This window comes from Umbelopsis ramanniana (assembly GCF_025399195.1).
Source record: "Umbelopsis ramanniana AG unplaced genomic scaffold K450scaffold_87, whole genome shotgun sequence".
NCBI classification, from domain to species: domain Eukaryota; kingdom Fungi; phylum Mucoromycota; class Umbelopsidomycetes; order Umbelopsidales; family Umbelopsidaceae; genus Umbelopsis; species Umbelopsis ramanniana.
Genome location: NW_026252173.1, coordinates 21,739 through 42,423, shown reverse-complemented (window position 1 = coordinate 42,423; position 20,685 = coordinate 21,739). Strand labels below are relative to the sequence as shown.

The 20,685-nt window shown below is 44.0% G+C and overlaps 11 protein-coding genes across 11 annotated transcripts; 3 read left to right on the top strand and 8 right to left on the bottom strand.

The window, feature by feature from the left end:
* Window positions 1-458: 458 nt before the first annotated feature.
* K450DRAFT_303479 (uncharacterized protein) lies at window positions 459-2,218 on the bottom strand. The gene is made up of 3 exons (XM_051593793.1): window positions 1,771-2,218; window positions 1,312-1,705; window positions 459-1,244 (listed from the first exon to the last, which is right to left on the bottom strand). The coding sequence occupies exons 1-3, from the start codon at window positions 1,915-1,917 to the stop codon at window positions 535-537; spliced, it is 1,251 nt and encodes a 416-aa protein (XP_051440535.1). The 5' UTR covers window positions 1,918-2,218; the 3' UTR covers window positions 459-534.
* A 509-nt stretch (window positions 2,219-2,727) lies between these two features.
* On the bottom strand, window positions 2,728-4,973 carry K450DRAFT_266953 (uncharacterized protein; the record flags this gene model as incomplete). The annotated part of the gene is made up of 7 exons (XM_051592819.1): window positions 2,728-3,051; window positions 3,150-3,554; window positions 3,633-4,066; window positions 4,151-4,218; window positions 4,283-4,586; window positions 4,690-4,825; window positions 4,926-4,973. The coding sequence occupies 7 exons, from the start codon at window positions 4,971-4,973 to the stop codon at window positions 2,728-2,730; spliced, it is 1,719 nt and encodes a 572-aa protein (XP_051440534.1).
* A 260-nt stretch (window positions 4,974-5,233) lies between these two features.
* Window positions 5,234-6,899, bottom strand: K450DRAFT_275556 (uncharacterized protein; the record flags this gene model as incomplete). The annotated part of the gene is made up of 7 exons (XM_051593174.1): window positions 5,234-5,262; window positions 5,331-5,519; window positions 5,586-5,894; window positions 5,980-6,131; window positions 6,197-6,293; window positions 6,374-6,481; window positions 6,548-6,899. The coding sequence occupies 7 exons, from the start codon at window positions 6,897-6,899 to the stop codon at window positions 5,234-5,236; spliced, it is 1,236 nt and encodes a 411-aa protein (XP_051440533.1).
* Window positions 6,900-7,051: 152 nt separating this feature from the next.
* K450DRAFT_275555 (uncharacterized protein) lies at window positions 7,052-10,319 on the bottom strand (the record flags this gene model as incomplete). The annotated part of the gene is made up of 3 exons (XM_051593173.1): window positions 7,052-7,394; window positions 7,468-9,680; window positions 9,750-10,319. 3 exons carry the CDS (start codon window positions 10,317-10,319, stop codon window positions 7,052-7,054), a joined length of 3,126 nt encoding a protein of 1,041 aa, XP_051440532.1.
* A 187-nt stretch (window positions 10,320-10,506) lies between these two features.
* On the top strand, window positions 10,507-11,960 carry K450DRAFT_261358 (uncharacterized protein). The gene is made up of 7 exons (XM_051592308.1): window positions 10,507-10,619; window positions 10,727-10,809; window positions 10,896-11,019; window positions 11,089-11,190; window positions 11,267-11,410; window positions 11,478-11,590; window positions 11,662-11,960. The coding sequence occupies exons 1-7, from the start codon at window positions 10,599-10,601 to the stop codon at window positions 11,825-11,827; spliced, it is 753 nt and encodes a 250-aa protein (XP_051440531.1). The 5' UTR covers window positions 10,507-10,598; the 3' UTR covers window positions 11,828-11,960.
* Window positions 11,961-12,117: 157 nt separating this feature from the next.
* Window positions 12,118-13,228, top strand: K450DRAFT_261354 (uncharacterized protein). The gene is made up of 3 exons (XM_051592307.1): window positions 12,118-12,336; window positions 12,402-12,611; window positions 12,708-13,228. Exons 1-3 carry the CDS (start codon window positions 12,192-12,194, stop codon window positions 13,109-13,111), a joined length of 759 nt encoding a protein of 252 aa, XP_051440530.1. The 5' UTR covers window positions 12,118-12,191; the 3' UTR covers window positions 13,112-13,228.
* Window positions 13,229-13,345: 117 nt separating this feature from the next.
* On the bottom strand, window positions 13,346-13,528 carry K450DRAFT_261352 (uncharacterized protein; the record flags this gene model as incomplete). Its single annotated transcript, XM_051592306.1, has 1 exon — window positions 13,346-13,528. A coding segment is annotated over one exon (183 nt), but the record flags the coding sequence as incomplete, so codon positions are not given.
* A 178-nt stretch (window positions 13,529-13,706) lies between these two features.
* K450DRAFT_261349 (uncharacterized protein) lies at window positions 13,707-15,514 on the bottom strand. Its single transcript, XM_051592305.1, has 2 exons — window positions 15,314-15,514; window positions 13,707-15,212 (listed from the first exon to the last, which is right to left on the bottom strand). The coding sequence occupies exons 1-2, from the start codon at window positions 15,405-15,407 to the stop codon at window positions 13,870-13,872; spliced, it is 1,437 nt and encodes a 478-aa protein (XP_051440528.1). The 5' UTR covers window positions 15,408-15,514; the 3' UTR covers window positions 13,707-13,869.
* Window positions 15,515-15,909: 395 nt separating this feature from the next.
* Window positions 15,910-16,098, bottom strand: K450DRAFT_180687 (uncharacterized protein; the record flags this gene model as incomplete). The annotated part of the gene is made up of 1 exon (XM_051584345.1): window positions 15,910-16,098. A coding segment is annotated over one exon (189 nt), but the record flags the coding sequence as incomplete, so codon positions are not given.
* On the bottom strand, window positions 16,008-17,375 carry K450DRAFT_261345 (uncharacterized protein). The gene is made up of 5 exons (XM_051592304.1): window positions 17,169-17,375; window positions 17,035-17,090; window positions 16,791-16,975; window positions 16,237-16,618; window positions 16,008-16,167 (listed from the first exon to the last, which is right to left on the bottom strand). The coding sequence occupies exons 1-4, from the start codon at window positions 17,271-17,273 to the stop codon at window positions 16,338-16,340; spliced, it is 627 nt and encodes a 208-aa protein (XP_051440526.1). The 5' UTR covers window positions 17,274-17,375; the 3' UTR covers window positions 16,008-16,167; window positions 16,237-16,337.
* An 804-nt stretch (window positions 17,376-18,179) lies between these two features.
* K450DRAFT_261339 (uncharacterized protein) lies at window positions 18,180-20,634 on the top strand. The gene is made up of 12 exons (XM_051592303.1): window positions 18,180-18,277; window positions 18,437-18,482; window positions 18,549-18,602; window positions 18,669-18,703; window positions 18,773-18,959; window positions 19,025-19,088; window positions 19,160-19,467; window positions 19,537-19,945; window positions 20,007-20,145; window positions 20,231-20,326; window positions 20,394-20,443; window positions 20,515-20,634. The coding sequence occupies exons 2-12, from the start codon at window positions 18,472-18,474 to the stop codon at window positions 20,548-20,550; spliced, it is 1,389 nt and encodes a 462-aa protein (XP_051440525.1). The 5' UTR covers window positions 18,180-18,277; window positions 18,437-18,471; the 3' UTR covers window positions 20,551-20,634.
* The last annotated feature ends 51 nt before the right edge of the window (window positions 20,635-20,685 follow it).

Here is a 20,685-nt window from a genome sequence, read left to right as displayed (position 1 = left end):
CATTATCATTACTTACTGGCTTGTTTTACCACGAGGCAAAGTCAACCACGTTTTGTGACTTGCCGCGAGGGACCCAAGATAGACGTCGACGCTGCTCTAGACCATCTAGTGAAGGTTTGTTGGGGGGGGGCATCATCATTTCCATTCAAATTAACAGTCTTGAAATGAGCTCGCTTCAACTTGCAGTGCGTGGACGCTTTGGGCTCCCTAGAGTTCTTCTCGTTATTGCATACCCTCCAGACAAAGATGGCAGAGTAACCTTCAAAACCACAGGATCACAGTTCGTTGACCGTTGAGTTGTGCACATTCATGATTCTAGCGAGAAGAACCGAGGTTACGGGCAAGCAGCTCATTATAGTTTTATAATACAAACCATATAATTGTTTTTATGGTGTATGCTTCAAGTGTGGTACAAACAAGCCCAGTAACGTCGAGAAAACCATAACAAAGTATCAAATACAAAGGAAAAAATTCATGATATTTATTATGATAACTGTGTGGTATGGCCAAGAACCATGTATAGATACAAGATGATTAGAATCCCAAAATGGCATTGCATTTTGCAACGACGTCTTTCGTTCTTTCATCATCGTTGTCGTCAGCGGTATAAGGAGCGAAGCCCATCAACTGTTTACCGACTTCCGTCAAATCCTCTTCACTTGCTCGGTTCTCAAACAGAGGTTCGAAGGTAGGGTCCTCATGACGGAATTGGAAATCAGGACAGCTAGAGCCTTCTAAGAACGTTCTACGTTGAGCTACAAGGTATTTAGCGTTGAGAGAGCACATAGGAGCAGCGGGGATGTAAGCTACGGAAGAGTCCTTTTCACCATTGTGTGTATATTCGACACTATGGGATAAGTCACAATGCCAAAGCACGTAGTCACCGGGTTGAACGTCAGGAATGGTAACCAGACATTCATTGATAAGAGGGTAAAGCTCTTCTCTGAGACCCATACTTTGGAGATATGGCCATCTCTTATCGGTGATCTCAGGGTCGACCAATGGTTTGAGGAGATAATATGCGGTTTGTTCTCTGATAGTAGGGCATAGGCGGATGGTACCCTTTTCTTGGCCAGCTTCGCTCATCGAAACCCATCCTTGGAAAGCTCTGAACAATTGGTTGGATGCTTGATCAAGTTCGACACGCTGGGTGGCGATGAATGGATCATGTTCTTCCCATTTTCCTTCCCAAACCTTGTCGTAGATCTGACGATAATCATCAAGGAACCATCGATCAATACCACCTAATCTCAAATTAGTCAATTTTATGTGATGGCGCACGGACATGTTTGCATAGATCCCAACTCATACCTGAATCCACATGGGCATCCATGCCTCCTGGGTTACCAGGGAGTCGGATACGGCATCCATCATTGTACATCATAGGCTTGTCGGGAACCCAATCAGCCTTTCCAGAAGGATCATGCCACAAGTAGTTGGCAGCAATCATTGCCTTGACAAGGTTGGGGTGCTGTCTCATCTTGACCAGAGCTTTTGCGTTTTGAATAGAACGCACCTTCTTCCCCGTACGTTCCTCATTGCTATACCAATATTCTTGAATCTCTTTTTTGTATTGAAGGACTTCCTCGTCGTCAATGACATTCTTAATGACAAGGCAGCCGGTGTCACGCACTCGCTTGACAACGTCGTCGGGAATGCGACCGTTGTTGTCAATCACGTCTTGGAATTCGCAAGTAGGGATATACTGAAAGATCGTCACGTCAGTAGCTATAACGACATGACCGGCTCATCGTTCGTGTCATAACTTACATTGGGACCAGCCGCTTTGATTTCCTCTCTCTTTTTCTCCATGGCTGGAACCAATCGTTCGAAAGATTGCTTCAAGATATCGTCTTTGCCTGTGAAGGTCTCCTTGATAGAGGCAAGAGCTGCTTTTTGATCCCACTTGACGACCATGCTATTGATAGGAGGATTTCAAAAATGTAAAATGCCTTTAATAAGAGAGGAGGGCTTGTCAAATAAGTGTGGGGTTTTTATAGCTTGTCCTGACATTTTGGGGTTCACAAAAACCCACATTCGCGCGCCATATCAGCTGCGCTCATTGCCAAAGTTCAATCCCTCCGAGCTCCGACAGAAGTTGGCCGGTCAACACAAAACTCTGTTTTATTCCTCCACGCTTTGCCATATGTAATATACCCGCCCTACATGCTCAATGACTTTGGCTGTACCACCTCAATCATTTGTTGCCTTGGAACGGAGAGAACAAGAACTTTGATGCCATGTGGCCAAATCATGGTCACGCGCTCACGGTCGGCCATTTTCAAGGCAACATTTATTGACGAAGCTAGGGTATGTTTGAGAGAGAGTTTCTTCATCCATTACATGTGTATATATTTTAAGTATTGATACATTTGTTTTTAAAAGAGCATGGATGCTGCTACATTTAATACCATCTTCATATCGCCATTGTATCACAATATAGAATATGCCAGAAGCGCTGGTTTACTGCTATTTTGAATGGGTAAACTGCGAAAATCGCCGGTGAATTTGCAGTGCTACCCCGCTGCCTTTACTTTGCCAGTCAGCCGATGAACAACAATAGGCATTTTGTATATTTCGGTTTTATTCATACATTCCAACAATCCCAATAAAATACAATATGTTAGACTCGCTTAGAGCTTGGCTTCAGGTCCGAAAACAAGCTTGGCATCTAAAAAAATTTGACGAAAACAAATTAGGGCCCGGGGAAGACATTGTAGCGGAAATTCATTGTAGTTTTCTCGGGCAACCAGGCTTACCTTCCAAAACCTTTTTGTCATCTCTTTGGGGAATATCCTTGTGAAGATCAGCCGGGTCACACCATCTGGCAAGAGCAGTCAAATCCTGCTCTGCATTGGGTAGTTTGCTTTGGACAGCCCAGGCAGCTTGCTCGTACAACAAGGCGCCGACAAGAATCTTGCCAAGAGCGAAGGTAAGGTCGCGGGCGCTTGCTTCAAGCTCCAATTTGTTCTTAACGCTGCTGAAGAAGGTGATGACCTTCTCCAATGCAATTGTGATAGCTTCTGCGGCATTTTCCAATACAGGCACTTCCTTATCTCCAGAAATTTTATCCAGGATGGTCTATAAATATAATACGCAGTGCATTGTTAGCCCGGTGTAGGACAGCAAAGTGAAGCGATGAGCCTTACCTCTTTGAAGTGGAATAGAGCCTCGCCCTTGGTTTCTTTCAGCACTCTCAGGACATCCAAACCCAGAACATTGGTAGTACCCTCCCAAATGGTGTTGACCTGAGCATCACGAACAGCGCGAGCGATGCCTACGTCCTCCATGTAACCTTGACCGCCGAGAGCCTCCATGCACTCTGAAATAGCTTGGATACCGATCTTGCAGCCAAATGATTTGCAAATGGGGGTAATGAATCGAAGGGTCTTGATGTCGGCTTTGACTTGCTCGCTGTTTTCATCAATGCACTCAGTGCGTCCGAGTAGCAAGCATTCATAGAAAGTCATTTGCGCCAAGGCACGGTAAACCAATTCCAGCTGAACCAAGGTTTCGACATGAAGTGGTTGCATAGCAAGTGTTTTTCCGAAAGCCTATAGAAAGAGAAAAAAAAAAAAGGTAGGGGGTTTAATAAATGTTGGTGTATTGTCAAATTGCAGTTAGGCACTTACTTCGCGCTTGCGGGCAAAATCTTTGGCAACGGCTAAGGAAGAAGCAACGCCTGCCAATGTGCCTGCAACAGAATAGATACGAGTGATGTTCAAGATGGCGGTAATATTAGGCACACCACGGTGAGGTTTGCCCATCAAAGCGGCCTTCATGTCAACGAGTTCCAATTCGGCAGTAGGCAATGCTTTGGTGCCATATTTGTCTTTGAGTCGATGAACGCGAACGCCGTTCAAGGTACCATCTTCCTTTCGGAGCTCTGCAAGGTATAAGGACAGGCCCTTGCTTCCAGGGTTAACAGTACCTGTCTTGGGATCGACCGTTCTAGCCAGTAGCATGGTCATGTCCGCTGTGGTGGCGCTAGAGAACCACTTGAAACCCTTGACGGACCAAACGTTATTGGCCTCATCTTCAAGCTCTGCAATAGTTTCGGAGCGTCCTATTTGAATTGTAAATCGTGAGTTCAATCGAGTCAAAATATCTTATCTTATGTGTGGTAGTATTATATAAAGTGTCAACTTACCAACGTCACTGCCTCCTGGGCGTTCGGTCATCCACTGGCCCGAAGTCCAGAATTCTCTTGGGTCGCGGCTATAGCATACAGAAGTTAGTAAGAAATAGTAACGGTATAATTTTTTTAAAAATTGAAGTGTACCTTGTCAATTTCTTATAGTATTTTTGCTTCATCTCCGGTGTTCCCAGTAATTCAACAATTCTGGCTGCGCCATCGGTCATGCTTAACGGGCAGGAGACATTTGCACTGAAGGGCATGTACATGTACTGCTTTGCGAATTGATACAGACGAGAGTATTCACCATGGGGACGTTCATAGGCGATTGCGACAAGGCCTTCACGTGCTGCAATATCATGTAGCTGAGTCCATTCGTTCGGTAAGACAATGTCGTCGACACGTTGGCACCAAGCATCGTATTGACGCAGGCGAGGGTGGTTGCCGGGCTCTTCACATTTTTTGGCAAGAGGTGCACATTCTATAGCATGAAAATAGGTATCGTGAGAACACATCCATGTGATAGTTGACTTTGCTGGTCTCTTTCAACGTACCATCAACGACTAGTTTTCCAAATCGATGAAGATCAGGTTCAACCTGACTCATGACAGATGGAGGTAAGTGTCTCTTCAGAATGTTTTGTAAGACGGTGTCATTTTCGTAGACGTTAGAACCTTGTGTTGGAGGAGACTACGTTTGAGAAAATTTAGCATATTGGTGCTGAAAACTTTGGCTAGTGCAGCCATGTTCTAATGACTACACTATCGATTGACATTGGTTGGTTGTATACCTGGCGGAAACCTGAATCGGAAGATGCAACCACTGGTTTTACCGACATAGTTGATTGGAAAGAAGGATGAAAGACAGTTTTTTTTGGGAGTTTACATTGTATTTCGTGGGGTAACATTCAATCTCCGTCTTAATTTTCAACGCTTTGTAATGACAATAAAGAGGGTTTTGTGTTCATGACTTACGAAAGGTGGATTATTCCCAAAAAGAAGAAGAAGAAAGAAATGTGTAGATATAGAATGGAAGGAATGTGCTATGAAATTCGTTCACAGAAGAATAAGGTCATTGAAAGATTTAAGTGTAGTTTAATTACTTCTCTTGTTTGGCCGCCTTAATGGCTATAGCGTAGGGTGGGATCAGTAAGATGAAGAATCCTGAAGATACACTCTGAATTAATGAAACTGACCTTTATGTGACTCAAGTTCTTCATCTTCATCGTCATCGTCTTCAACGTCTACCAAGCCAAAATCTTCATCTTGTGCAGCCAACAGCTCCTTTTGAATATTCTCATCAGGCTTGAGAGGTTCATCACTTGCTTCCTTAGGAGATGGTGCCTTTGGTGAAATGGTATATGGTTGAGCATATTCTTCATCTTCTATAATGGTCGATGTTAGGTTCTGTCAGATGAATCATTTGTTTTCACTATAGAGATGCTCTTTACCTGGATCGCGAGGATTGACCTCAATAGAACGAGAGGCAGGGGACAGCTGTGCATTTGGTGATTGCACAGGGCTGTGTACAGGAGAGAGATTTGCTTGAGGTGGTGATTGAGAGCTTGGTCTAGCAGGCATGACGGGTGGCGATGTGGGATAGTCGTCTGCATAAGCGAGGCGTCTAGCTAATTCCTCATCTGCGTTCAGTTGTTCAATAGATGTGGATGTCTTGAAGGGTTGCTGACGCGGTCCTCCGACAGGTGGATTGACCTGGATGGTGTTTGAAGTCGGACTTTGTTGGCCTGGTCTTCTACGTTCTATTGTATTGCCAAGCCAGTAAGCAAACCAAGTCATGAATCCATATCATATGACTCTTTTTCCACCCCCCCTCCCAATACTTACCAAGTCGATCATCCCATTCCGAAGTATCTGTAGTGTTTTGGCGTTGAGGGAAAGCTTGTCCAGTTGTTCTGTTGTACACGTCGTTTTCAGACAAATGCAAAGCAGACATATCACCACTCAACAAATCGTCGTGTTCGTCGCGAGATAGACCCCTGCCGAAATTTAGATAAGAATGTATACCTTGATCAGCAACTTACACAGTGGTGGAATCACTTACCTGTATCGTGCGTTGGTAGGAGGCATAGTGTTTTGACTACTCTGCTGACTAGTTTCCTTCATTTGGTTATACCACTGCATCATTTTGTTCTTGGCAGCTGTAATAGGGATTTCGGAAAAAAAGAGTCAGCCAAGTCTAACGTAGCACTTTCATAGCAAAAAGCCAAGGTTTATTTACCTGTTCCAGCTTCAATCATACGCTCTTTGATGACGGGAAGCTCTTGCTCAAAGGAGCTGAGCATTCCCTGAGAATTATCTCGCTCGGGTGCTGGTGGCCTTTGATTACCTGATAAGAGCATGTTTAGCTATCTCCCAATAAAGGCGTGTGTCCTATTCACGCCCACCCACCCACCTTTCTGTTGCTGTTGCTGTTGTCTCTGATACAAACGGACTCTCTCACGCTCATCTTCCAGTGCAAGTTGACGTGCATAGTCCTCATCTCTACGCATCTGCTCTTCTGGAGTCAATTCTGCAGGTGCCTCTTGTTCGGGGTCTTCTGGTGTCCGAGTCGTCTGCTCAGATGGTAGAGGCTGAGATTGTCGACGCTGTGGGGCATCTGGCTTATAGCTTGGATCTGAAATGCGGAGCAATGGCTCAAAGCACTGATCGGCTTGACCTCTGTGTGAATCCAAGATAGCTTCAACGACCACAGGGTCAACAGTAGGGAATGCTTCTTTTAAACTTTGCAAAGCTTGTTCGTACATGAGTTTATAAATGTATGAGAGAGAGAGAAATGTATGGAGTGAGAAACTAAAAAAATATAATGTCAATTTAGGGCCTGACGATGACTGTGCGCCAAGACTGTAATTTTGAGTCCAAAGAGCAAGTCAACGTCATTCTACAATGTGTGGTAATTCTAATCACTATCGGTATCGGCTTCCTTTTCACCGCCTTCAGCGAGCCACTTAAGGTGCCGTTGTCTACGTCTAATTTGTTGCTCCTTAACGTCGTTGCGAGTCATCTTCTTCTTCTTCTTGTTCTTGGCTCTAATTTTTTCTTCGTCAATTTGGACACTGTCCTCTACAATTGCCGATTTGCCTAATTTGGTAAGCTCTCCTGCTTCAATCTGCCAATGCTCAGGGCAAAGAGCTCCAACAAACTCTGTGGAGTGAGAAACCATAACAACAGCTCCTTCCCAAACACGGATGGCTACAGCCATACCACCAAGAGCTTCTCTGTCCAAGAAATTGGTAGGTTCGCTAAAAAAATGAAACGCTTTGGTAAGAACTTAACCCCCCACGTGTGTGTTTGTTCAGCGAATAGAATACTTACTCAAGGACCAACATGTGGGAGTTGTTCCACATGGCAGCACCGATAACGACCTTGACCTTTTGACCACCAGAAAGTTGTTCAATCTTGTTGTACATGGCAATGTCAGAAGCAAGACCAACATCTTCAAAGTGTTGACGAATAGCCAAAGAGGTGAGCTCACGATAAGCCAAACCTTCACGAGAGGCTTCCTTGTCGTCAAACTGTTGTACAAGTTTTCCAAAACCAAGGTCCAAAAGCTTATCTCGTGGGATCCAGGTGTTCTTCTGGTGTCGAAGATTTCTCCACTTGATCTCATACTGGAAAGTCTTCTTCAGCTTGGAACGACCAATGATAAATTCGACTTGGCGACTCTCTCCATTAATATTGACATAGGTGTCCATCTGCTTTTGTTCTTCTTCACTCCAGATACGGGTCTCCTTTTCAAGAACTTCACGATCCTCACCTCCTTGGTAACGCCACATAAGGTATTCGTAAGGTGTTTTCTCTAAATGTTGCTCAAGATGGTGGAAGGCATGTTGTGCAACGTAACCAATACGCAAGTTAGGATGTCTCCAAATAGTGCCTTCTTGAGGGGTCATTTCACCAGTCAACAACTTGATCATGGTAGACTTGCCAGCACCGTTGGCACCAAGAACAGCCACACGAGATCCAAGTGAAAGAGAAACAGAGGCATTCTTGAGGGAAGGCCGTGGGGCTCCGGGATAAGTATAGGTACAATCGGTCATTTTGAGAATGGCTTTCGTGTTGGATCGAACACCAGTCAAGACAGATGGCTTAGGAAACTGGAACTTGACAGAGGTGGCAGCCAAAGTGAAGTAAGATTTTGCCTCGGGACGAGCGCCAACGAACGCAGTGAGGTTACCAGGGTATAATCGAAGCTTCTTCTTTTCATAATGGAGAATGTTTGTGCATACTTTGTCCAAAAATCCAGAGTCGTGGGATACGATAACGCTAGTGACGTTCTTTTCATCAATGAGATAGTTTGCAAGCCATTCTACGTTGGCGACGTCCAAATGGTTAGTAGGTTCGTCAAGTAGCAAAATATCAGCCTTCATAAGCATAGCACGAGCTAATTCCAACTTCATCTTCCAGCCTCCAGACAAAGATCCAACTTGGGCCTGTTGACGCTCATCGGTAAATCCAACTTTGCGAAGGCCTTCAGCAACTTGCTCCTCGGTGACACCAGCGAGCTTGGGATCAGAGCAAACAAATTGCAAAATTGGGACAGTCGTATCTTCGCCTTGCAAGGCGTGTTCAACATAAACTGTACGAAGTTGATCTTGACTGGGGAAGCCTTCAAGTTTTCCTTGACTGATAGCTCGCATAAGAGTCGATTTACCAGCACCATTCTGACCGCAGAGACCATAACGTTGGCCACGATGCAGTCTCAACTTGGTATGATTCAACAACATCATACCACCATAAGCGAGAGAGAAATCGATATTGCACAACTCTTCTCCTTCCATGTCGTCAAAACCATCATCATCACTATTACGAGCGGAGTCCAATTCATGGTAGTAATGGTGGATATCATGGCAGACATTGGCTGCATCCTTTTCCAATAAGAAAGATCGGAGGTAAGGTAACAAGAGCTGTGACCATGTCTTTGAGCTAAAGACTTCTTGGCGGACAAGCTCAATGGTAATCAAACTGATGTAGTTGATGACGGGGTTGAAGAAAGAGTCGATGAAATTTTGAGCCTTGCTAATCTTTTGCTTCACAATCTTGAGAGCCTCCTCTTCTGATGGAGTGATATTATCATCGACGGTTTCTTCGACGGCAGTTCCATCGCTCTTGGCACCACCACCGGCATTCACAAGAGTACGTCTGGCAGCAGTAGCCAAAGCTCTAATTTCAGGGAAAGCAGCTTGTTCAGCTTGATGGTCAACTCCAGGGTACAAACTAGGCAAGAACTGAGCAGCTGTCTTAGGGTCCTTGACAAGTTTACACAAATTGTCAATGATGACAACGGTTTGACGTAAAGTTAGAGTAGATCGTTCGTTCAAAGCACGGACAAGGAGTGGGACCATAACAGCAAGACATGGGCCATCGACTTCAGCAACAAAGGTTGTGGCTGACAATTTGGCGATGGTTTGAGTAACAATACTAGGGTGAGCCATACAGTTGACAAGATCCTTCATATGCTTCTGGATATCGGCATTGCCTCCAACGGAGCAGATCTTCATCATGGTTTCGTTTGCTGCTTTCTCAACCTGTTGGCCAAAAGGTTAGTCAGCATTATCGACTGTAAGATAAATCACTGTAAGTCCATTTTCCCCTACCTCACTCTTTGTATCTGTCAATCCATAATCGGAAACAATAGGAATAAGTTCTGGCAGCGATAAAGCGATTTGTGTTGGGGCTATCTCTCCAAGGCGGGTAAGCATCTTGAGAGCTCCAACCTTTGTCTGCCATTTCTTGGATCCATTAACACCCAATCCTTCGTATATAATAGGCAAGAGGGCTTTGTAAGCTTCTGCTGGAATATCTTTGACAATATTGGTGGCAGCTAGTTCAGCGGTTTCTTGTACAACAGATCCCTTATCAGCATATAAATCAAGGATGATAGGGACATAGGGAAGCAGGATAGGTTCGCTTTGAGCACCCAAGACTTCTGCCAGAGCGTTGAATCCGATAAGAGCACCCTCTCTCTCTAGGCCACTTTTTTTGTTCTTGGCTCCGTTGACAAAGCTCTCAAGAACACCATGTACCTTCAGGGATGCGATACCTTGCTTCTTTATGATTTCAGCAAGCTGATGAGCAGCAGTGTCGCAATCCTCACTGGTGGAAGATGTCCATAGTTCCTTTATAAGTGTCTGAACCGTTACTGGTTCCTGTGGATCTTCTGACATTTAAACGGAAGAAGTGAGAGGGCAAAAAGAGCTGTGCCAGTCAGATCGTTCCTTTCTTGCACATTTGAAATTTTTCGGTTTCAAAATGATTTTGGGACAAAAAATTGTGACTTGTCATTTCAGGTTTTTCATTTATAAAATTCAGTTTAATCAATCACGACGTCATCCAAAGCTGACGTTGGGCGAGCTTTTGCGCGTCGCGGATGCAGGTATAAAGGTGTGACCCCGACGCTGTACTGCCTAATCTCGAAGACTAGTTTCTACCATTGATCTACAACAATGAGCGGTATTGGCACAGGAGTAGGTTAATTTACATACTAGACTTTCAGCACTACTCCAACGCGAGTGTGTAGAAGTCTCTGACAAGCTTCCAAAGTACCTTTCACTGACGCATTGGCAAATTCTAGTACGATATCTATTCATCAACATATTCCCCCGACGGACGTCTCTTTCAAATAGAATATGCAAATAAGGCAGTAGAAAACAGCGGGTATGTACCTGATCGTTGACTCTGGAGTCGAATTCAACCGACGACATGATATAACTCGAAACCTGTGTTCCTGACAATCTTAACAGAACTGCCATTGGCCTACGTGTGAAGGGCGGCGTCGTTCTTGCCGTTGAGAAACTTGTACAATCAAAGCTAGTTGTTCCTGGATCAAACAAACGTATTCTAAGCGCGGACATGCATGTCGGCATTGTATGTAAACGCTTTACATCATATGCGACCCATTGATCAGCAAACACTTCTGACACGTCTTATTATTAGGTTTCTGCTGGATTACTGTCTGATGGACGTTATATAGCTCAAAGTGCAAGAGACGAAGCGAAGAGCTGGAGAGACAATTATCGTCAACCTATTTCTGGAAAGGTAATATTGCCTGGCTAGAATTCGATCACCACATCGATGATATGATATGCTAAACGGAAGACGTATTTATTTGCAGTCAATGGCAGACCGATTAGGACTCTTTGTTCAAGCACATACTCTTTATTCTTCCGTCCGTCCTTTAGGTGCCGGAACCATCATAGGTACATACTTGGATGGCGAAGCAACGCTTTACATGATTGAGCCTTCTGGTGTCTATTGGGTAAAATATCAGGTTTTTACGAGGCATTCTCGTTTTGCTCAAGTTATTAATCAAATCATATTACTAGGGCTACCACGGATGTGCTGTTGGCAAGGGTAAATCTGTTGCAAAGACTGAAATTGAGAAATTGAAGTTGGATGAGATGAGCGTACAAGAGGCAGTCAGAGAGGCAGCACGCATGTAAGTAGCCCTTCTCTTCTATATTACCGAATGGTCCAACCGGCAAGAAGCTGACAGTTTCCATCCTGTAGTATTCACACAGCACACGATGAGGCCAAGGATAAGGACTTTGAGCTCGAAATCACGTGGATATGTGAAGAGAGCAAAGGAAAGCATACCGCTGTCCCCAAGGATATCGTCGAAGAAGCTGAGAGACTTGCTAAAGAATCCATAAAAAGCGAGATGGATGATGCTTAAATGTCAAACGTGCAATAAATATTTCTTTTTTGAAAGCTCACTGCTGAAGGACACAATGTGGTTGACGTAACCGCTTGAATACCTGTCAAGGCTATAGAAGTAGTGTCGCACAAATATATCTTTCACTCAAGGATTAGTTTATAAACAAGTGATGTTCGGTTTTTGCGTCATGGCAATACCAAATCGTTATTCCCTATCGGACAGCCGAGCATCATCTTGAGACCAAAAATATTGTACCAAACGGGGCGAATGTTCACTGGTCAAGTCACCTGACATGTGAAAGTTACAAACCTGTGAAAGATTTTCACTGTCCTCATTTGTTAGCACCTTTTTCCTTATTGTCCTTAATTTAAGAGCCTTTGACATGGCGAGAAATTCCAATGGTAATGGCAAGGTAGAGACCAACGGCCATTCAACTACTAATGGCCATTCCAAGCCCGATCGCTATTCCTATATCCAACCCAAAGGCAGCTGGGAACTACCAAGAAAAGCGTTTCATTATTCAATAGGTACGAAGAAGTTCACCCCACCCCTTGGCTTTTTATCAATCAGCTTACACCTACTGTTATTTTAGGCTTTGTTGTACTCTACTTATACACGCACGGATATGAGCCTAGCGACATATACCCAGCGTTGACGGCTCTCCTCGCCATCGTCAGCTCTGCGGAAGTACTTCGATTTTCATCCAGCTGGTTCAATTCTATCTACATATCATTGCTTGGACCTATGATGCGCAAGACTGAAATATCATCGAGAGTGAATGGAGTGGTTTACTATCTGCTGGGTAAGTTGTCGGGCGGGCGGGATATGTGTAACTGCCAAGGCTCTATTTAGAGGGAGATATTCAAGGTCAGCGCTCTGACATATTTTTCTACTTCAGGTTGCATCATTGTACTTTACTGCTTTCCCAAAGACATTGGTTCACTTTCTATCGTCTATTTGTCATGGACAGACCCTACAGCCAGCATATGCGGACGTCTGTTTGGTCAATATACTCCCAAGTATAGCAACAAGTCTTTGGCTGGGTCACTGGGTGCAGCGGCCATAGGGGCTCTAGTGACCTACCAGTTTTATAACCACATGATGGCACACGGATTCAGTCACCCGAGCTATTCATCAACTGCTCCTGTCTCATTGACTCAACTGTCTTTATATGGAGGCTTTGTGGCGGCCTTTAGTGAGGCGATCGGTGGTGTGGCGAACGTGGATGACAATCTCACCATTCCTGTTATCAGCGGCTCACTTCTTTGGTTTGCTTTGGAATTTTTGGGTTATGGACATTAGACAAAAAAAGTACAGCGAGCGAATCAAGCATGTCCATCATAGCTGGCCTCCATTAATCTTTTTCACTTAGATCTTTTTCATTTTCGTTGTTCATTTTTTTTTATATCATTATCGACTATTTCTTTTTGTCTTCTATACGATTCACTGTATGATTTATTATTGCTTTCACGTGTCTTTTCACCTCAATGGATACCACATTTTTCTAATTTTTCGTCACTGGCTTTCAATTTTTTACTATTCCATTGCTTGTAATTCACAAACATGTAGGCTTTTGGAGGAATATTTTTCATTGGGGGTTCTTTTGTTTGACTGCTTGGGGGTAAAGATGGACGACACTACGTAGAAAAAAAAAAAAAGGGAACAGAAATAAGGAAAGAGGAGAAAGTACAAAAGGGTTCGTGGAAGAGGGGAAGAGAGCCTACGTATATACATTGAACAGGTACGATCTGAATGTATATATTCACAAGCAGTGTTTTTTTTTTTTTTTTGCTTTGCTTTTGATGAGGGGAAGTTATCTTTCTTTTGGAGGATGTACGAGTTGCTCTTTCTCACACACACATACACTCACAGTGCCCATTTTTAGGCCTTTTTGATTGGACGGGGGGAGATCTCCAGTTGTGTTGTGCAAGATATCGCTTTAGGTGCTGAAAAGAGGAAAGAAAAATAGATCCCAAAACACTGAACTTTTACATTTTTTGGGGAAGTGTTGGGTATGTGCGTGTCCGTCGAGTGGCGTGGACCTCGAGGATATAATCTCTTTAGTTGGGTCGTCGAAGTTCAGTCGATATTCGTGACTGCATGTTGGGCATGATGGAGGTACCTGGTCCAACCTCAACTGTCTCATCCTCTTCCATATAGAACTGGACATCATCATCCCCTCCAGAGGTAAATGGATCAAAAGGATCTGTTTCATCAAACCCTTTGCTGTATGCTGGTCGTCGAATTGTATGAACCGATGCAATATGCTGCTTCGATCCTCCACCACCAGGTATATTGATCGCGTTTGATATGCTAGACGACAAGTCCCCTTGCTCAGCTGATAATTGTGGCGAATCTTCAACAGCAGTAACCTTGGGCGATTCACGACTATTGCCAATATTTTGATAGAATGGAACACTCCAAGGCTGAGTTCCATTCGCAGCAGCAGGAGCCAGTGGTGAATTAGATGTACGATAGGCACGTTGATCGCCGCTCAAGGTAGGTGATACGGGAAGCATTTCTTTACTACCACTGTAGCTTCTGAGGGATCGCGATAAAGTGGTACCTGATGGTGTGCCAGATAGACCCTCTCTTTGCTCCCTTGCCCTACGTGACAAAAGCTCACTTGGTGTCAGCAAATCATTGAGGGAGGATGGAAGCATCGATTCTTCTGTCCCTTCAAGATTTTGAAGCAAACTACTCATATCTTCATCCAGCTGGTCCATTTCAAAGTAGTCATGCTCTCTTTCTGGAATACCGTTTAATTTGGACAACGACGCTGTACGCGGAGAAAGAGCGGTGTACTGCGGAGTTTGGTGTTGGGGCATGTACAAGCCTCGACGACCAGAAAATGGAGAAAAGGAGGTCTCAGTAGGTGACAAGTGACCATCCATTGAACCTGGAGACTGCCCAAGACGAAAATGAGAAGTATTGACTGTGGAAGGTGCTGAAGTTCCCAAAAAGTTTTGACTTATGTTGGCAGAGAGCTGACTATATCGATCATTACCACTTGGAGAACCGGAGTCGATTGGAATACGAGCAAACGGCGACAGGTCTGGTGAGGGACGAGAATTTGAAGAGAAGGAATTCAGATCTAATGGGCCAGAGCGCAAGGATGAGTTCATTTGTTGTTGGCTGGAAGTGCCCAACGACCGTGAGAGTGCAGCCGCATTAGATCGGCTATTCAGTAGTTTACGACCATCGGGAGCTTGGGGTGACAAAGTATGTAGCAAGGCACATTTGGTCCCAAACTTGCAATTGCCTTTGAGGAAGTATTTGCACACAGAAGTCTCAGAAGTAGCGTCCAAATTATGAGAAAAGATACAGTTCGCTCCAGCGGTACAAGTCCCTTGCTTCCAAAACTTGCAGGGAACGTGTGATAAATTGGAGCTGTTCGATCCTGCTACACACAAAATCGAATCATTTTTGGTCATATGAGCAAAGGAAATTATTCATTCCTTCAATTGAGAAGGGCACTGTAACATGCAAAGACAGGAGATGTACCTTTGGAAGCCTTTGGCTGATCAGGATGGCTTTGGGAACGGCGGAGATGGGACATTAGACGCGTAGGATCTGGAGGGGGGTCAAGGTTGACCATGGAGAGAGTGGAATTGAGGAAAGACAGATTATATTTAGGAGAGCAGTAAGAAACCTAGGGAAGGGGAATGCACTGAGGGAAAAAGAGAGAGAGAAAGAGGCGGTCCTTTATCCGCTCAAGTGACTTTTATTTCCTGGTTGCCCTATGATTTATCATCTTGTGAAGCATGTGTGAAATAGACTCGATATTGAAGACAAGACGCTACATGAAACAGAATCGATCAACCATAAGACAATTGAAATTAATTATTATGAAAGTGATATTCAGGGTGATTATAGCTCAATACTGAAAGTACTTGGCTGGAGCGTTATCAGCGTTGCAGGTACCACCGACATATAAAAAGCATGGGCCAGCTTTGACTGCTTTCGGGGAACACGGAAACACTGATCACCTGCAGGCAACGTGATCGCTCCAGCAACTTCATTCCCTCTGGTGAAAAGGAAAAATGCGATACTTTTTATTAATGTTGGATGCTCTTTTTTTAAAAGTGTGAATGACTGCACTACTCGTCTTCATAGTCGAACTTAATGCTGTGGCTCTGGAAATCGATCTGACCACCACGGTATGAACCTCGCTTCTTCTTATTCTTCTCGGCTCGGAATTTATCTCCTCTGGTTACAATGAGATCTTGATGTGCTTTCCAACCATAAGATCTATCGTCTGATCCTCCCTTGGAAACATAAGAATTATCTCGCAATCGGTCGTCATGAAAGTTAACTTCATGGGCCTTGACTCGTTGAAAGCGTTCGCCTTGTGTTCGCTATATTTTAAAAAAATAGTCAGTACAAACAAAATAAAATAAAGTAAGTTTTGCTCATGTTTACATTACCTGCTTCTTCACTGGCTCGGGTTTAGCTTCATTTACAGCTGTACTATCGGATGACGGCTCTGAACTTTCTGAGCTTTCAAGTTTTCGCTTTGCGCTGGGCTTTACTGCACTCTTGCTTTCGCTCTCTGATTCACTATCGCTAGAGGAGTCACTGCTGCTATCAGAGTCACTGCTGCTGCTGCTATCGGAGCTGGAGCTGGAGCTAGAATCGCTTGATTCAGCAGCCTTTTCACTTTCACTTTCGCTAGAAGAATCATCACTGCTGGATTGTGCCTTTTCATCTTCTGATTCAGAGCTGGAGTCAGAGCTAGAGTCAGAACTAGAGTCAGAGCTAGAGTCAGAGCTTGAAGATTGTGCTTTAGCTTCTTCCTTTTCATCTTCACTTTCGGAATCACTCTCGCTACCGGAATCTTCGCTGCTGCTGCTGCTGCTGCTGCTGCTGCTGCTGCTGCTGCTGCTGCTGCTGCTGCTGCTGCTAGAGGAATCAGAATCAGATTCAACCATGGCTTCAGCCTTCTGCTCCTCTTCCTCTTCTTCGTCTGAGGATGATTCGCTATCGGAAGATGAGCTATCTGATGAGCTATCTGAAGATTCGCTTTCAGAAGACGAGCTGCTGCTGCTGCTACTGCTCTTAGCCACTTCTTCTTCTACTTCTTCTTCTGATTCAGAGCTGGATGAGTCAGATTCGCTCTCACTAGAAGATGAGGAACTGCTGCTGCTGCTATCATCTTTGGTCTCGCTGTTGTCAATGTCAGTTAAATGGCGTTTGGTAGCATGCAAGTGAAAATAAAAACAAACCTGCTCTTATTCTTTTGATATATATCAACCAAGGATTCTCCTTCGACCTCCTTGACCTGCAGACAAAGTCATATTATGATAAGTACGGACTATAAGCAAGTGCTGGTGATGAACAACTATGTGGGTAAACTTACCGATCCTATTTTCTTTTTCAAAGCCTTGGCAGCCTCAGTAAACTCTTGACTGGTAAGGTACTGGTAGACCAGAGCGTTCAACTTAGAATCTTGGATGGGTGCCATTGTTACGGAATGAAAGTTGTTCGATAGGCAGTTCTCTATGGCTCGAAATAAAAAAAAAAAGGTGGCTGAGCTCAGGAACTTTACCTGCTTGTTAGGACTGCTTTTCCTTGAACTAAACTGAAAACTGAACCGAACTTTCCATATCAACTTGAACACTCGTCACTTGTATCATGATTCTCAAATCTAAGCTACGTTTGCATCAAAGCTTTCCAAATTACACTTGTTTCAAGTGGCATGGTAAAGGGTTGCTTTAAATGAATTGATCATGAGCAATAGCGATTTGTGAATACACTGAACGGGCAGCTGTTATTCTTATCTTGTCATTGTCTCCTTGAGACCAGTTGAGGAAGGCGTTGTTGGGAATGATTGTTCCATCTATGGCCGATCTGTGTGCTTGACTTGTCATCATTGCCAGGCCTATTGAGTGCATTTAGTGACTACTTTCTCGCAATTGGATGTCCGACCAGATACAGTGCGATGTTTCAAGCAGACGCTGATCGCTTTGATCGCACACAATAAAGAATGTCTAACGATGGGAAGGACGTACTTAAAGACAACCAATCGGAAAAGCTTTCTTTGATGGACACAGACGAAGACATTTTAGCAAGCCAAGAGCTTCCACCCCCCAAACTAGATTATTGCGTGGAATGTAAAGACCAAGAGGTAAACTCATCTACCATGTCCAGGTGTGGCCACCACTACACCAACAAATATCTTCTCCCTTTGGTCTGTTTGCAGTTCGGATATAATTAATAATGATTGAATGTGTTTAGGCGGCGGTATTCTGTGAGCAATGCGATGAAGACTTCTGTGAGGTGTGCCATGGTAAGAGTCCGAATTTTGCTCCGGATATGCGAATTATGTCTCTCTCTCTAACCGCAAAATCAGGCATGCTTCATCGCACCGGTAATCGCCGAAAGCATACTGCAAGAAACTTAAAAACAGTATCATCTAGGACCATGGAGAATTCGCATGCTTTCATACCAGTAAGGGACAATCTAGCTGTAGATAATCGTGACGATGTAAGTGTTGCGCCTGCATTTACAACAGTATATACAGCACATAAATTGATCAGAGGATTTTTTTTCCTTATCTTTTTCATTTGTAGAATAATAGTGCTTTGTCAGAATCATCATCAGACAGCTCACAATTAGACGGCACAGTAATAAGTGGAAGTGGCGCGACACTTGGTGAATGGATGGTCAAAAGGTAATTCTGCCGAGGTGTGAACCGCCCATAGAAATCGAAGGGTGCTGATGGATTTACGCCTTATAGAGCCAAATTTGTTCCCCTTCGCTTGGATGCCGAGGAGAGGATTAAGCTTAGACTGTAAGTATACCGAAACGTGGCTCGACCGCGCGCATACACCACGTTTTCCTCACACTTGTTTTACAGGTTGGAGGCGGCTCTGAATGTTTCAGAATACACAGGTTTGTGTTATGTGTGGAATTGCTTCTCTTATACCTGGCCGCTCTTTTAACATCGCAAACTTCATGCAGACAAAGTGGATATCATTTCATATTCAAGTAAATCCAAACGCATAGTGGCACAAATTAAAGACTTTTGTGCTATTTTGTCCGGACTGGTAGTGGCTGGGGACTACAAACTTGGCCAGGAACTTTTTTCCGATCGTGCCTTCAGTGAAAATGAAGTGTTCTTTCAAAATGTGTTTGAAGTGGGCCGAAGGTATTGTATTCTGCCGTAAAAAGAATCAAATGTTTAGGTCGTCCATTACTAATTACGTTTTCCAGACACAAGATTATGAACCCAGAAAAAATGCGGTCATCTTATGGCAAGCTTATATATCTTTTGATGGTAGGGAGGACCAATAATGTGGGTGCGGCGAGGCGAGATCACTCAGATTACTTATTATCATTTCACCGTAGGACTCTGTCATTCCTGATGTACAGGATCTCTTAGGGTTCTCTTGTGTTATACCGATTAAGACAGTATATACCTTCTTGAAGGAAACGGAAAGCCTAGAGCTACTTCACGATGATTCAATCGCAATGGCCACAAGAGAAATTGTGTCCGATGGCAAATCTAGAACGCATATCGATGCAGAGATAAAACGTAAGGAGAAGGCAATGGAATACCTTTGCGAAACTTACCAGAACGAACGGATAACGAGGGACCAGATTAAACGATGTTTATTGTCGCTTTCGGACAATCATGCCTTCCTTAGAGCCAATCGGTAAGTTATATTAACCTAGAAATGGGAAGAATGACGGATATTAATTTGAAACAATTACAACATTTCTAGTGATCCCTGTGAGAAAATGTTGAAATATCTTACAAAGTACTTCAGTCCCACCAAGGCAGAGCCTGGATATTCACTTGCTATCTCTTCAGGACGTGGTGGTCATCGATTGACACATAATCATGCCACTCAATTTGCCTATGTGCACCAGACACTCAATCTCTGGAGAGAGATTCTTCATGAAATGTTTATGCTTTGGAGTCTATCTGATGACGACTTGTTGTCCTCCAACCCATATCGGTTAACCAATACAGGACAAGGATTGCACCGTATACAAGCATGCCCCTCTGTTAGTCGAGAGATGCATAGAACACTGCATCGCGCGCAAAAAAAATCGGGTTCCTGGATAGGGAGCAGTGTCATCCATCTCGGCGATAAGAATGTGGCCAATGCATTCATGTTTATAGACAAGGTAAGCCCCTATGAAACCCACAATGTTTGGTGGCTCGCGGGTACTGACAAGCATGATCCAGTATAATCAAGTAGCACGTATCCTGAATCCTATTGTGCTTACCCTTGACAAGCTGGATGACTTTTCTGAAGATCCAGGGCTTCAAGAGTATGTACAGAGTACATTTGGGGGTGTTGAACAGTGCAGAAAAGACATATTGCGTAAGTGTTCATTTTTGATCCAAGGGGTATGGCCGTCACGTCTGCATATTTCTGTTAAGCTTACCTTTGACTACGTGGATTGCAGTGGACTTTTTCAGAAGCGCCTTTGATGGATCTGGTGCTGATAACTTTTTTGATGCTGGTAGCTGCATCGACGGTAGACTGACATCAGCTTGGAACTGTAAGTGAAAATACGAAAGGCACCCAGGTTTTATCCCGCTACTTATACGATTGTATGAACATTATAGGGTGCTCTCAAATTGAGAAGAAATCATACTTCCCCGTATTCTTGTTGACTGTAAGTTTTCCACGTGCTCCTTACCCCCCGACCATTCATGTCACAATACTTTTCTAACAAACGTCAATTAGGGATTTGTTGGTTTCGATGGTGGAAGTTGGAGCTAAAGCTTGTCACCCGGGGTGCCTTATGCATGGCCCATCATGGCAGAATAGCATAAGGAGCTAAGACTTGAATGACCTGCCTTCGGTTTTGATATAATAAAAATAACAAGAAGAACAGAAATCACTGCCTCCAAGTCA

What these genes read in the sequence shown, in the direction of transcription:
- K450DRAFT_303479 (XM_051593793.1), bottom strand. Translation starts at nt 1,917, where the DNA reads ATGGTCGTCAAGTGGGATCAAAAAGCAGCTCTTGCCTCTATCAAGGAG. An exon ending in TCAAAGCGGCTGGTCCCAAT is followed by an intron (nt 1,706 to 1,770) that starts GTAAGTTATGAC and finishes ACGATCTTTCAG; the next exon opens with TATATCCCTACTTGCGAATT. An exon ending in GGATGCCCATGTGGATTCAG is followed by an intron (nt 1,245 to 1,311) that starts GTATGAGTTGGG and finishes ATTTGAGATTAG; the next exon opens with GTGGTATTGATCGATGGTTC.
- K450DRAFT_261358 (XM_051592308.1), top strand. Translation starts at nt 10,599, where the DNA reads ATGAGCGGTATTGGCACAGGA. An exon ending in TGAGCGGTATTGGCACAGGA is followed by an intron (nt 10,620 to 10,726) that starts GTAGGTTAATTT and finishes GGCAAATTCTAG; the next exon opens with TACGATATCTATTCATCAAC. An exon ending in AAGGCAGTAGAAAACAGCGG is followed by an intron (nt 10,810 to 10,895) that starts GTATGTACCTGA and finishes CAATCTTAACAG; the next exon opens with AACTGCCATTGGCCTACGTG.
- K450DRAFT_261354 (XM_051592307.1), top strand. Translation starts at nt 12,192, where the DNA reads ATGGCGAGAAATTCCAATGGTAATGGCAAGGTAGAGACCAACGGCCAT. An exon ending in AGCGTTTCATTATTCAATAG is followed by an intron (nt 12,337 to 12,401) that starts GTACGAAGAAGT and finishes CTGTTATTTTAG; the next exon opens with GCTTTGTTGTACTCTACTTA. An exon ending in AGTGGTTTACTATCTGCTGG is followed by an intron (nt 12,612 to 12,707) that starts GTAAGTTGTCGG and finishes TTTCTACTTCAG; the next exon opens with GTTGCATCATTGTACTTTAC.
- K450DRAFT_261349 (XM_051592305.1), bottom strand. Translation starts at nt 15,407, where the DNA reads ATGGTCAACCTTGACCCCCCTCCAGATCCTACGCGTCTAATGTCCCAT. An exon ending in TCAGCCAAAGGCTTCCAAAG is followed by an intron (nt 15,213 to 15,313) that starts GTACATCTCCTG and finishes TTTTGTGTGTAG; the next exon opens with CAGGATCGAACAGCTCCAAT.
- K450DRAFT_261345 (XM_051592304.1), bottom strand. Translation starts at nt 17,273, where the DNA reads ATGGCACCCATCCAAGATTCTAAGTTGAACGCTCTGGTCTACCAGTAC. An exon ending in TATCAAAAGAATAAGAGCAG is followed by an intron (nt 16,976 to 17,034) that starts GTTTGTTTTTAT and finishes CATTGACAACAG; the next exon opens with CGAGACCAAAGATGATAGCA. An exon ending in AGATAGCTCATCTTCCGATA is followed by an intron (nt 16,619 to 16,790) that starts GCGAATCATCCT and finishes TGATTCCGAAAG; the next exon opens with TGAAGATGAAAAGGAAGAAG.
- K450DRAFT_261339 (XM_051592303.1), top strand. An exon ending in GAGAGGATTAAGCTTAGACT is followed by an intron (nt 18,603 to 18,668) that starts GTAAGTATACCG and finishes CTTGTTTTACAG; the next exon opens with GTTGGAGGCGGCTCTGAATG. An exon ending in TCCCCGTATTCTTGTTGACT is followed by an intron (nt 20,444 to 20,514) that starts GTAAGTTTTCCA and finishes AACGTCAATTAG; the next exon opens with GGATTTGTTGGTTTCGATGG.